The sequence below is a fragment of the Leptinotarsa decemlineata genome, unplaced genomic scaffold (assembly GCF_025532065.1).
Source record: "Leptinotarsa decemlineata unplaced genomic scaffold, Ldec_3_MD MMD2_tig00026369_RagTag_RagTag, whole genome shotgun sequence".
Classification (NCBI taxonomy): domain Eukaryota; kingdom Metazoa; phylum Arthropoda; class Insecta; order Coleoptera; family Chrysomelidae; genus Leptinotarsa; species Leptinotarsa decemlineata.
The window spans coordinates 6,568,481-6,580,845 of NW_027412709.1; the positions used below are offsets into that span (position 1 = coordinate 6,568,481).

The 12,365-nt window shown below is 30.7% G+C and overlaps 1 protein-coding gene and 1 long non-coding RNA gene across 2 annotated transcripts; one reads left to right on the top strand and one right to left on the bottom strand.

Annotated features, from left to right (window-relative positions):
- Positions 1-898: 898 nt before the first annotated feature.
- mRpL23 (mitochondrial ribosomal protein L23) lies at positions 899-12,365 on the bottom strand. Its single transcript, XM_023162313.2, has 3 exons — positions 12,221-12,365; positions 11,890-12,169; positions 899-1,247 (listed from the first exon to the last, which is right to left on the bottom strand). Exons 1-3 carry the CDS (start codon positions 12,232-12,234, stop codon positions 1,080-1,082), a joined length of 462 nt encoding a protein of 153 aa, XP_023018081.2. The 5' UTR covers positions 12,235-12,365; the 3' UTR covers positions 899-1,079.
- Positions 10,495-11,805, top strand: LOC141486722 (uncharacterized). Its single transcript, XR_012468006.1, has 3 exons — positions 10,495-10,630; positions 11,230-11,456; positions 11,531-11,805. It is a non-coding gene; the product is annotated as an uncharacterized lncRNA (long non-coding RNA).

Below are 12,365 nucleotides of genomic sequence, written 5' to 3' on the forward strand. Positions count from 1 at the left end.
TTATACGAAAATCAATTTTTTTAAATAAGATAGGAACGCTACATGGTATAATATATGAAAGAGTAACTTAAATTTTATTACCTTGTTTCCAAAAGGCTTTTTCTTCCAGTTTGTATCCGAAAGTAACTTCTCTTCATGATCTTTGTTAAGGGTTTATTTCGAACTTCATTACTTTCTTTCCCAAAAACTAATGTCTTTTTGAAATATACCCCTTTCAATTTGAACAAGATTCATGTGGCTCGGATTAGATCAAATAAGGGTCTGAATATCTTTTCATACTGTCATCGTAATATGGGTAAAGTCAACTCTTTCATGGCATAAAGTCATAATGTACTGAATAAATCGAATGCTTCATTATGTAATGTTATCCAAAACGGTGCTGATGCGGTTATAGGACAAATGTCTTTTTCCGAAACTTCCAAGTTCATCATTGAGGATGAAAGTGGTCCCTTGTAAGTTAAATTTCATATCGTAACTCCTTCATAAATTGAATTGTGTAGCATTCCTACGAATTAAATCTGATTCAATTCCATAACGAATGTACAAACTGAATAAGAAAAATTGATTTTCGTATTATTCAATATACATATGAAAGTAGTTGGTTTAAAGTGATCAAATGTTCATGTGAAAATAGTTGTTGTGGGAGAACATTTTCATCCAGTTTGTATCTTGTACAAATCTTGGTAAAGAGTTAATTTTCAACTTAATTGTTGTTTTTTCTACTTTCAGAAGTCTCCATTTTTTGTATGAAGATGGAGAAGTAGAAAAACAAAAGTCTCTTCTAAATATATACTCCTTTTAATTTGTGTATATTAAATCAACAATTTCAAAAAACCCTTCAAATTGGTGGAAAATAATTGAAAAAATTAACCACTGAAAAAAAAAATTCAGACTGCAATCTCGTTAAAACCTTTATAAAAATTCGGTAGAATTTTATTTTTCAATTAAAACACCGCAATATTTACAATATTCAATACAACCTCCATCTGATGACCAATCATGTATTCAAAGAATATGTTTAGTATATTCCACTTCTTGTTATATATTTCTCTACATATTTCACAGAACATATTTTAAAATTATATTGAAAACCAACTTGGCATGTTTCTTCGCTCTTTGTTCTTCTTCAGGAAATCATCAAAACTATTTTTCGCTTGTTTCAGTGCCTTCTCATGATCTTGTTCTTGTTTTTCTTTTTCCTCGCCTACATCAAATAAATCTGGGAACTTGAAAGTTTCTCCTTTTGGCTAGAAAAAAAAATACTTATAAATGTAAAATCGACAATGAATATTTTTAAAATGTGAAAAGGAATGTAACCCTCCTAACAGGGCACAATCGAAAGAGAGATTTTTATATACTTATACTTGTAAACTGTTACCTGACTAAAAATATGCCGTTGAGAAAGTTCTGAAATTTGAAGGATTCGAAAATAAATTGCACTTCCCCATTGCCACTTTTTCCCTGTTACTTAATGGTGTTTTCAGATTTGATATCCGACGTTTCGTCTTCCGGCCACCCTCATCAACTTTATTTTTTCTTATGGGCGCTACATTGGATTCTTTCTGTTTTGAATAAAACCAGATTTTACCTTTTCAATGATGTACCATAAGTTATCATTCTTCTTCTAAAAATTGGAGATATTGAAAAAAATGTATTCTTATCGTAAGAGGCTTTGACTTTGATGTTTCTAAATTTTACTTTCAATTTGTTACACTCAGTGACATTTTGTTATTGTACAAGTCATTGAATTTTTGGCGAAAAAATGGCTTTCACAAATAAAGAAAAAAGAGATATGATACAAATTTATTAAAAATACAATAGTGTTAGGACATCGGAAATGTATTTGAACTTGTATCCCGAAAGACGACAACCACATCGAACTATATTCAAATTATTGGATCAAAATCTCACAGAGTTTGGTTCGTTTGTGTCCTTTTCAATGAAAATAGAACTTTGAACAAATAACAATAATCAACAATAATTTACAGACAAAATTAAATCACAACAAATTCTCAAAATGCTGGCCTTGTTCATGATAACACCACTGTGCCCTTCTTCGAATATTATTCACTGCACAATTAATTTTCCTTCTCCTCCGTCTTTTGAACTCTCTAACAATGCTGTGTTGAAGGTCCTCAATATTTTGATATTCCCTCTGACCATAAACTCTATTTTTCAATGTACCCCATAAGAATCTATCCATAACACTTAAGTCTGGAGACCTTGCTGGCCTCCTCACCGGCCCATTATTCCCTATCCATTAATTACCAAGCCTTTCAGTCTGGTAATTATATACTCATCTGGTAGTGTGCGATGGAGCACCATCTTATTGAAACCAGATGTTGTTATAGTTAGCCAAAAGTAGATCATACAAATAGTCTTCGAAAATCGACATTAAAACCTGGTGATAGGTTTCTCCATTCAGAGATCCGTCAAATAAATGAGGACGCAAATTTCAATTTTTGTAAATTCCTGCCCACACGTTAATACTAAATCGCACTTGAGGTCGAATTTCTCGGTACTGCCTGGGATTTTTTATGTTCCAAATGTGTTCGTTATTTTGGTTGAAAGGAAAGATTTTATTGTAAAACAACGATAAAAATAGATAGATAGATAGATATTCATTTATTTCTACAGAGTATATGTAAATCTTGTAAAAAAGTTAAAAGAAATACTTTGTCGGAGAAATACGTCAGTGAACAAAATTACAATACACATACACATATAAGTATAGAGTTGATAAGATAAAATTTAACATATACTGTTAAAATATTCATCTATAGTATAAGGCTCTATATTGCATAAAAATTCTTTGACGGACTTCAGAAAACCGCTAGCCAACCCAATGTCTCTTGTATTCTGTGGCAGAGAATTTAAAAATTTAATCGCACTGTGTACAGTACTTCTTTCATATAGAGATTTTTTTATGTATCGGATATAAAAAATCATTCCTAAATCTTGTTCCATACTTATGTGTTTTATGATGCTTTTCAAAGTAGCTTGGTTGATTTACTAAAAATTTTAATGACTCAAAAATTTATATCGCTGGTACTGTTAATAATTTGTTCATTTTAAAGATTTCTCTACATAAGTCTTTGACCTTCATACCAAAAAGTATTCTGATTACCCTTTTTTGGCAGAGAAATACTCTTTCAGCTCATGACTGGAGCCCCAAATGATAGTACCAAACCTTATTGCAGAGTAAAAATTAGCGTAGTAGACAGTCATCAGAACATCACTGTCAACGTTTTTTTTTGAGAATTCTTATAGCATATGTAGTTGAAGAAAGTTTTCTGCAGAGATTGTCTATTTGATTTACCCAACTTAAGGTGACATCGATATATATATATATATATATATATATATATATATATATATATATATATATATATATATATATATATATATACCCAAAAACTTCACAGAGGTGTTGCTGGTCACTCTAAAATCATTGAAACTGATGCCCTTCAGTGTCTCCATGCTGTTATCAATTTTGAACATGACGCAATCTGTTTTTTCATAATTTGAAATCAATTTATTTTCCAGAAAACAGTTTTTTGTCCTTTCTATTACAATACTGCCATGTTTTATTATGTGTGGTAAGTTTTCACCTGTCAACAATAGGTTAGTATCATCAGCATAATTAACTATGTGAGCGGAATTTGAATTTACCACCATGTTTATGTCATTTGTAAATATAATGAAGAGTATTGGGCCCAATATACTACCCTGTGGAACTCCCATAGACGTCTCCAAAGCCTCTGTTCGTGCTGCTGTATCTTTTAAGTTTAGTTCTACGATTTGCTTTCTGTTTTTTAGATACGACTTGAACCAGTCATAGGAGTTCCCTCGAATTCCATATTTGTAAAGTTTACCTAGTAGAAGATCATGATCTCTACAATCAAAGGCTTTGGATAAGTCCATGAAAATCCCACAGAATAGATCCCCTCTTTCCATTGCTTCCAGAATTCCATTACTAAAATTAACAAGAGCTGTCTCTCAAATAAAAACAACAATAAAAATTAATTGACGCTCCGGAGCGACTTCATTGATTCCAGTGGCGCATTTGCTTTTTCAGCTGCAGGAAAACCCGGAGAAACCTGCAGCACCACATCGTCTGAAAATCTTGATCTGAATATCACACAATTCGTAAAAGTGCTTTTATGGGTCCAAATTACATTTTCCAGGAAAATCAGGTCTTCTTATTAGCCAATTACAAAATTCTAATCGCCTTTCGGGATCACCTGGGTGCAATTTTTGAGATATATGTATTTTGTAATATTTTCAACCGCTTTTTTGAGATTTTTCCAAACACTTGCATGACAAATTTTCATTTTGGAGGAAATTTGACGTGTAGATTTCCCCAGATCGTGTTTATCTGCAAATTCTCAATTTTTTTTGAAAATGACACAATGTCTAACTAACCTCATTTTTCAAATTTTCTTTAGGGTCCTGGTCCATTCTGTCTCCGTATTTTTTCCTCGGCTTTTCAAATGAACCAAACTCGGTGAGATTTTGATCCAATAACTTGAACATAGTTCGATGAGGTTTCCGCATTTCGGGATACAAGTTTAAAAACATTTCCGATGTCCTAACACTGTTTCTATCGTATTTGTAATAAATTTGCTTTCATATCCCTTTTTTCTTCATTTGTTGTGAAAGCCATTTTTCGGCAAAAATTCAATGACTTGTAAATAACAAAATGGCATAGAGTGTAAACAAAGTGAAAGTAAAATTTAGACACATCAAAGTCAAAGCCTATTATGATAAGAATCAATTTTTTCCAATATCTCCAATTTTTCGAAAAAGAATGATAATTTATGATAACATGATTGAAAAGGTGAAATCTGGTTCTATTCAAAACAGAAAGAATCCAATGTAGCGCCCATAAGAAAAAATTCAGTTGATGCTGGGACCCGGAAGACGAAACGTGTGATAACATTATGTAGCAGGGAAAAAGTGGCAATGTGGAAGTGCGATTTATTTTCCAATCCTTTGAAAAAAAAGGCAACTTTGCCCCAATTTAGCCATCTTCGTATCTCTCATAGTTTCCGCGATCCCAATGGTGAGGATCGAATTTGATATTAATATAAGTCACAAGCAGTTTGAGGGTGCCTAGAAGATGACAGTACTACCAACTGTCGAAAGCGCTCGCAGATAATTAATAGAAGATATAAAGCTTCAAATCCTTTTTGTAGAATTTAATATTGAAATATATATATATATATATATATATATATATATATATATATATATATATATATATATTAGTCTCTATTCGTGAGGATTTAGAAAATCGTAAGAGATAAAAAGATAAAATGTGGCAAAGTTGACTATTTCCTGGTACTGTTGGATGATTGCGCAAAAGTCACTTTAGCTGTTATTAGTAAATTACATGGTTCATTATTCATGTGAAGTAACACATAAATTCACAGATGATGAATAAAATATCTTGTGAACATGAAGTTGACGAAATATTTTCAAGCATATCCGGAGATCGAATTGAAGTTTTTATTATATTTACTTATTAGCAATTCATAAGGTGAGTCGTGAAAAATTTGAAATACGATTAGTAGAGGTAGTAGATTTTCGGATTGGTAACGTTAACAGATTTTATGCTTGAAAAATAACTCAAGTTATTGAAAAATTCTGGTGTGACCGATTCGGTTGCCAGTGTCTTCGCGAATTTCTCAGTTTATATGGATTTTGAGGATAATTATGATGAAAATTCCTGACAAAATTTACAAGAAGATGATAGAATATCCTTGGGCTTATAATTTGTTTTTTTTTTTTTAAATATAGGGGTAAATAAACTTGGTGTTTTACTTTCTTCAATGTCGACTTCATCTTCAGAAGCTGCATGAAGGTTCTTCTCTATCAGAAAATTCAGTAGATCCAAAACTACTTCTCAGTTGTGGCCGCAATTGATTCAAAATTGTAGACACTGTCTACATCATTTACAATGATTTTTGGTAATATTTTCTGAAAAAGGCTATGTTTTTACACGCTTTATATTAGCTTCACCTGTATGTATGTATATATGATTGTTTGTATGCACGTTTGTGTGTAACTCTCAAGATCGGGATCTGTATTGACAGAATTATCGACATTATTGCTTGATTTATTCGCGGGCAGATGGCGCTGTTCGTAACCTAAATGATATTTCTTAATCTATTCGCGGGCAGATGGCGGTGTACGTAACTATCAATTATTGCTTGATCTATTTGCGAACAGATGGCTCTGTACGTAACTATCAATTATTGCAATCAAATCAAATCAAAATGTACTTTATTGTTGAAGATGAAATCTCATTGACAAAGTGTTACTATTCTAAGAAATATAAGAGTCACAACTTAAAAGATATTGTCGAAGATAAAATATTATTGTCAAAGTGTTATTATTTTAAAGAATATAAGTTATACAAATTGAAAGTAATTTTTGAACATTTGGTGATTTCAGCATTTTGGGGTGAAAAAGTAGTCAGAAAGTGATAATATATATGCTACATATTGAAATAAATAATAATTATAATGAATATTCTCATGCAACACATAAATGTAAGTATGAGAATATAAAAACTATAAAGCATAAAAATATAAATATAGTTCAAAAAAACTAAAAAACACGCTTTTAAAGAACATCGAACTAAAAAGTTAAAAATATTTTTTTAAATAAGCATAAAACAATAAAGATCGAAAAATACTAAGTATTATTGTGAAGAAAGCGTGGGCGCTTTTCTGCCATATTTTGTGTACACCTAGCGCCACCGCTTTTTTCACAATAATACTATTATTTTTCGATCTTTATTGTTTTATGCTTATTTAAAAAAAATATTTTCAACTTTTCAGTTCGATATTCTTTAAAAGCGTGTTTTTAGTTTTTTTAAACTATATTTATTTGTTATGGAAACTTCGGCTGATTCATTTTTTGTACTTTCTCATATAATTTGTCTAATTTTTGTGCATATCCGCCAAACCGATCGAAAGTAAAATCCACTTTCTACTATTTATTCATCTTTGATATTATTATTGAAATATTTCTCCAACTGAGATAAAAATCCAGCAGAATATCGTGGAATATGTGTTGCAAAATCGGTTACAGTTTCTAAGATTTTCAAAAATGCTTTAGGCATAGCCACGATAGTATTATTAACACCATATCAAATCATCTTCTATTAGATCTGAATTTGATTGGAATGCATACTGAAATTTATCAAAACAAATATTAATATTTATGGATTTTTATTCATTTACAAGATTTACAAATAGATGGGAATTTGTTCAGTCTGATTTTGATTTTTTTTCTAGTATTAAGCCAATAACTGAGAAAAAGAAAATAAATTCATTGGTAATGTCCTTTTCATTGGTTAGTATCAAACCATTTGAAGATGTTATCTCTTTGATATACTGATTATATTGTTACCACCGGTGAAACAGTAGATGGTTGGGTTCAAGTAGGTGGTTTACTCCACTCACTCAATCGACCGCTGTGTGAACCGTTGGTTCGAGACGCAAAGCCGGACAATCGAATTTCACCTTCTATCGTCCAACCCATGCTAGGAATCGCACGAAAGTAAGGCTTTGCTAATACTTAGCTCGCACAAGTTTCGACCTCAGAGAATTGTCGAGATTTAACAAATTTATATTAATTACATTCCAAAATATATTTTAGTATTAGCTCCTGCTTGTTCAAATTATTTAAATTTTCTTTATTCACTTTTTCACAACAAATTTCAAATTCATTTCATCATTCAAATCAAATCAAAATATACTTTATTGTCCGAAGATTTGCATCTTATTGACAAAGTCCAAGAAATACAATGTTGATATAAAAAAAGTACTAAAAAAGTATAAAAGTAAATATAAAAAAGTTCCAAAAATGAATAAATGTAAATATAAAAAAATGTTCTCTTCCGAACTATAATAGGGTCTATCCACAAATAGGTTCTTCACCGTCTTTTTGAAAAGAACGTTGCTTAAATTTGCAGACCTCATTTCTAATGGTAAATGATTGAACAATTTACCACCATTGTAGTATATGGAATCCTTGATTAAATTCGAAGTTGAGATGGGAAGTCTAAAGGTATAATTGCTATTGCGAGTAGCATAAGGAGTAGAAGCAAAGTTGAAGTTCGATTTATGTTTATAAATGAGGCAAACTGTCTCTAAGATAAAAAGTGCGATGACTGTTAACATTTTATTGGCAGTGAACAAATTCCTGCACGATTCTCTGGGTTTAACTTTACAGAGACATCTTAGTGCCCTCTCCTGTAATATCAATACAGAAGAGAAGAGGGATGAGTTGCATGCTCCCCAAAAAGGTATTCCATAACGTAGTCGAGATTCAACAAGTGCATGGTAAACGGTCTTTGCGACATGGAAACCCAACTCATTTGAAACCACTCTAACTGCATAACATCCTGAGGAGATCTTACTCTTCAGTTGTTTAAGGTGCTCATCAAATTTAAGCCTATTATCAATGAATACACCGAGAAACTTTGTGTTTAATTTATTTTGTAATATGTCAGCGTCTATTGAAATGTCATCAAGCGAACATTTGAATGATATTATATTTGTTTTGGATGCATTTAGAGAGAGTAAATTTGCATCGCACCAGCTCTTCACCTTCTTCAAGTCGGATGATATTATTTTAATTAGCTCCATTGAGTTTTTTTCTTTCCACAATATTGTAGTATCATCCGCGAATAGAGTGAAACTACCAGATATGTTAATCATAGATATGTCATTCATAAATAACAGAAACAGAATAGGGCCTAACACAGAACCCTGTGGTACACCAGTCTTTTGTAGGGTTTTTGTAAATTTCATAACGATTTTTCATCTTGTTTAAAATTTCATCAGTTATCTAATCATTTTATCCCACTCTCAATATTTTATTGAAACTGCATCTATTTTGTATTCCTTCATACAATTGATAAGGCCTAAAAATGTCCAGTAAATGACTGCAGCTTTTTTATTATAATACGGTGGAATGTCTTTATCTAAAATTGTTATTACATTTTCAATCATTTCAGGTCTTTTTGTCATAATTTTTTAGTTTTCATTATAATAATAATATAAGTTTATTCATGAAATTTTATGATATCTACATCGGAAATAATAAACAAACTTCTAAATAAACTGAAAATAACCTTGAGAAGTCCAGGGTAAGTCATAAAAAAGATACATCTTTATAAATACAATCTCAGCTATATTCATATACAAAGTAAATGAACATATGTGAAAAAAAAATAGATGGCAGTCCTTTAAATTGAGATGATATCTTGAAGTATTCAACTGAATGTTTGTAACCACACAATCCAAAATTGTTCTGGTGCTTTTATGATTTTTTCTTGTGAAATGATACTCATCAATACCATTAAAAATGTAACCAATTCTTGAATAAATAGTTTTAAATTCATCAACTATATTATTCTCCAACAAAATCAAATACTATATCCCATTAAGATTAAATTTTTATTAGCATTGGTAATGTCATTAATGATTTATTGGTCAATAGATTATTCCAATTTTGAGTTTTAGATTTGTCCAAATTATTTTAATGATGATATAATTACAATTTTCTAGAGATTTTTATTTGATAATGTTTAAGTCCAAATGTTTCCTTACAAAAATAGATATTCCTTCACCACGTTCAAGTCATCTGCATTCATGAATTTCTAAATAATTTTTTCTGAGTTTTAGTGAATGATGTTTCATCAGGATAAAGCTAAGTATTGGTGAATGTAAAAATATCAATTTCTTCTTTGGATATAAATTCACTTCCATCAGACTTCTTACATTCACATATGAAATGGATAACGGTTTAAAAATCATGATTTATTTAGGAAAAGTATTTGTTTGATATTTCATCATTCATCAGTTGACCGTCAAGTGAAATGGTGGTTCGAGCCAAGAGGCCAGACGTTCGATTTTCACTGCCTAAAAGGTAAGACCTCACACAAGTTTCAACTTTTGAGGATTGTCTTTCGTAAGGGGCGACAGCTGGTTAATGGAAAAATAGATTTCAACAGATTTTTTTCAGATTATTTTCTATGAAGTAAACTTGTACTTCCGCTTGTTAGATTCAGGGTAAAAACTGGTTTCATCGGATCTAGATTGAGCTAGTACTTGCAAATAGGATGGAAAATTCGTCAAAATTCGTGTATCTTCTATTTTCTCAATTATTTCTGTAATTGTAACTGAAGTATATTGCGGTCTTTATCAATAACAATAACTAAAAGTTCTTTCTCTTCAATTACTTTCCATGAATGTAAATTTTCTTCTTTCATAATTCTGATATATTCATTCATGTCATCATATATTCATTATTTGTTTTCATAATCAAACTTCATAAATTAAGATCCAGGTAATTTACAAGTGCTTGTGTTTTCCGAAGAATTAGTTCCACCTTTTTGTCTAATCATTTTGAATAATATAATTTGACTGCACTAAAAGTTTTTTAACTTGACATTTACTCAAAATGTCAAATTGAATGTCAAAATAATCCTATTCAATTTTAGACAAACCAAACCAAAGATTATTTAGTTCTCTTTTAATGAACTTTCTTTATTTTGAACAAGTATTCAATAAATCATTAGTTAGTTTTTTCAGTATGAACAAATTTGGAGGTAGGTATAGTTGAACCTTGTCATTCTGATCCATTATCCAGTAAACATGATTTAAATAAAAATGTTACTATGTGTTGTGTAACTGCAAACAGTAACTCTCTTTAGACTATTATATAAATCAGTACTGCATAAGATTTTTCATTGGTTCTCTTCAAAATTCGTTCCCACTCATGAAAAAAGTAGTCAACAAAAATTCATTCGGAATTAAATGATTCTCTGAAACCCATGAGGGAATTGAAACATAATACATTCTGAGAAAAATAAATTAAATTTTGCAATTTATTTCAACAATTTTTTTCAATCAATAGCTAACAAAACCAATCTCTCTTCCAAAAATCAGTCCCCATATCTGTTAGAATTTCTCCTTATTGAAAATTTGATAAATATGGAATAAGAAAGGCCACATTAAATCTTCTTCAGTCCTATCTTTCAAACAGGCTTCAATATGTAAAGCTGAACAACTCAAATAGGATTACCAGAAAATAGAACACAACATACCACACGGTTTGAAACTGGGGGCTTTCCTCTTTATTGTATATATAAATGGTCAAGACATGTCACCTATCTAATGTATCTTATCACAACAATAATTTGTTTAGAGAAATCATACAGCAAACTTGAATAGTTTGCCAACAGAGAACTGAATTCAGCAAAGAAGTAGTTCACACTAAATAATTTTAAACTAAATGAAGACAATACTCAAAATGTGCTTGCTTCTTCGTACACAAATTATCAAGATGGGAAAATTATTCAATTTCCAGGAATTGTGCTTGATAATAAATCACACTGGAGTCTAGTCATATTGATCAAATGATTCGCATATTAAGTGAGTGGTTGTACTGAAACATATTACGAATGCTAATGTCGGAAGAAAATCATATTTCATTATTTCCTTTCTAGAGTATCTGCCTCTTTCCCACCTCTTCCAGAAGTCAGACAAACTATGGGAAATGTGTCATCAGGTTTTTTCATCACAAAAACAGATATCAAAATCACAATGGGGTACTATTCCATTGAAACGTGTCTACAAGTGTTTCGATCACTATGTGATCATCTTCAAGAGGAAGATCAAACAAAAAAAAAATCCAGTATTAGGTTCCAAACAGTGCATCACAAGTACTATTTACTGTGTTCAGATAAGTAAATTGAAATAAAATTCTAAGTTGAAAATATTACCAGTTTAGTTTTATCAGCTAATCAATACTTCAAGTCCAGCTCTGCCTACATGTCAATCTCATCTTTCTCAACTGGATACTCACCAGTGTAATATAAGCAAACTTGATATCATCATCTTTGATCACATATCCTTTTCCTGGGTCTCGCCTTGTTTTTGGCATGTGAATTCGCGTCCTTACATGTATGCATTTGATGTTATAAATTTTTTCAAGATAATTTTTAATATCATACTTGGTCATTTCCATTGAGCAAGAAAATTGCACAATATTACTTGGAATCTCCACAGTTGGTCTAACAAGTTTCATCCAAAAATTAGGTAGAAAAACTCTCAATTGAGGACCTCCTTTTTGATAAATAGGATACCTGTTGAGAAAAAATATAAGGTATTGATATTTGAAAGTATTGTTCTAGTACCATCTTGTAGACATAATTACTTCAAAACTTAATTCAATAGTAATAATACTAAATTCATATAAATATATATGAAAATTAGAAAAGGAATTGTGGTTATGTCAAAAAGTCAAATATTTCTTCTTCTCCTCTGATACACATACATGAT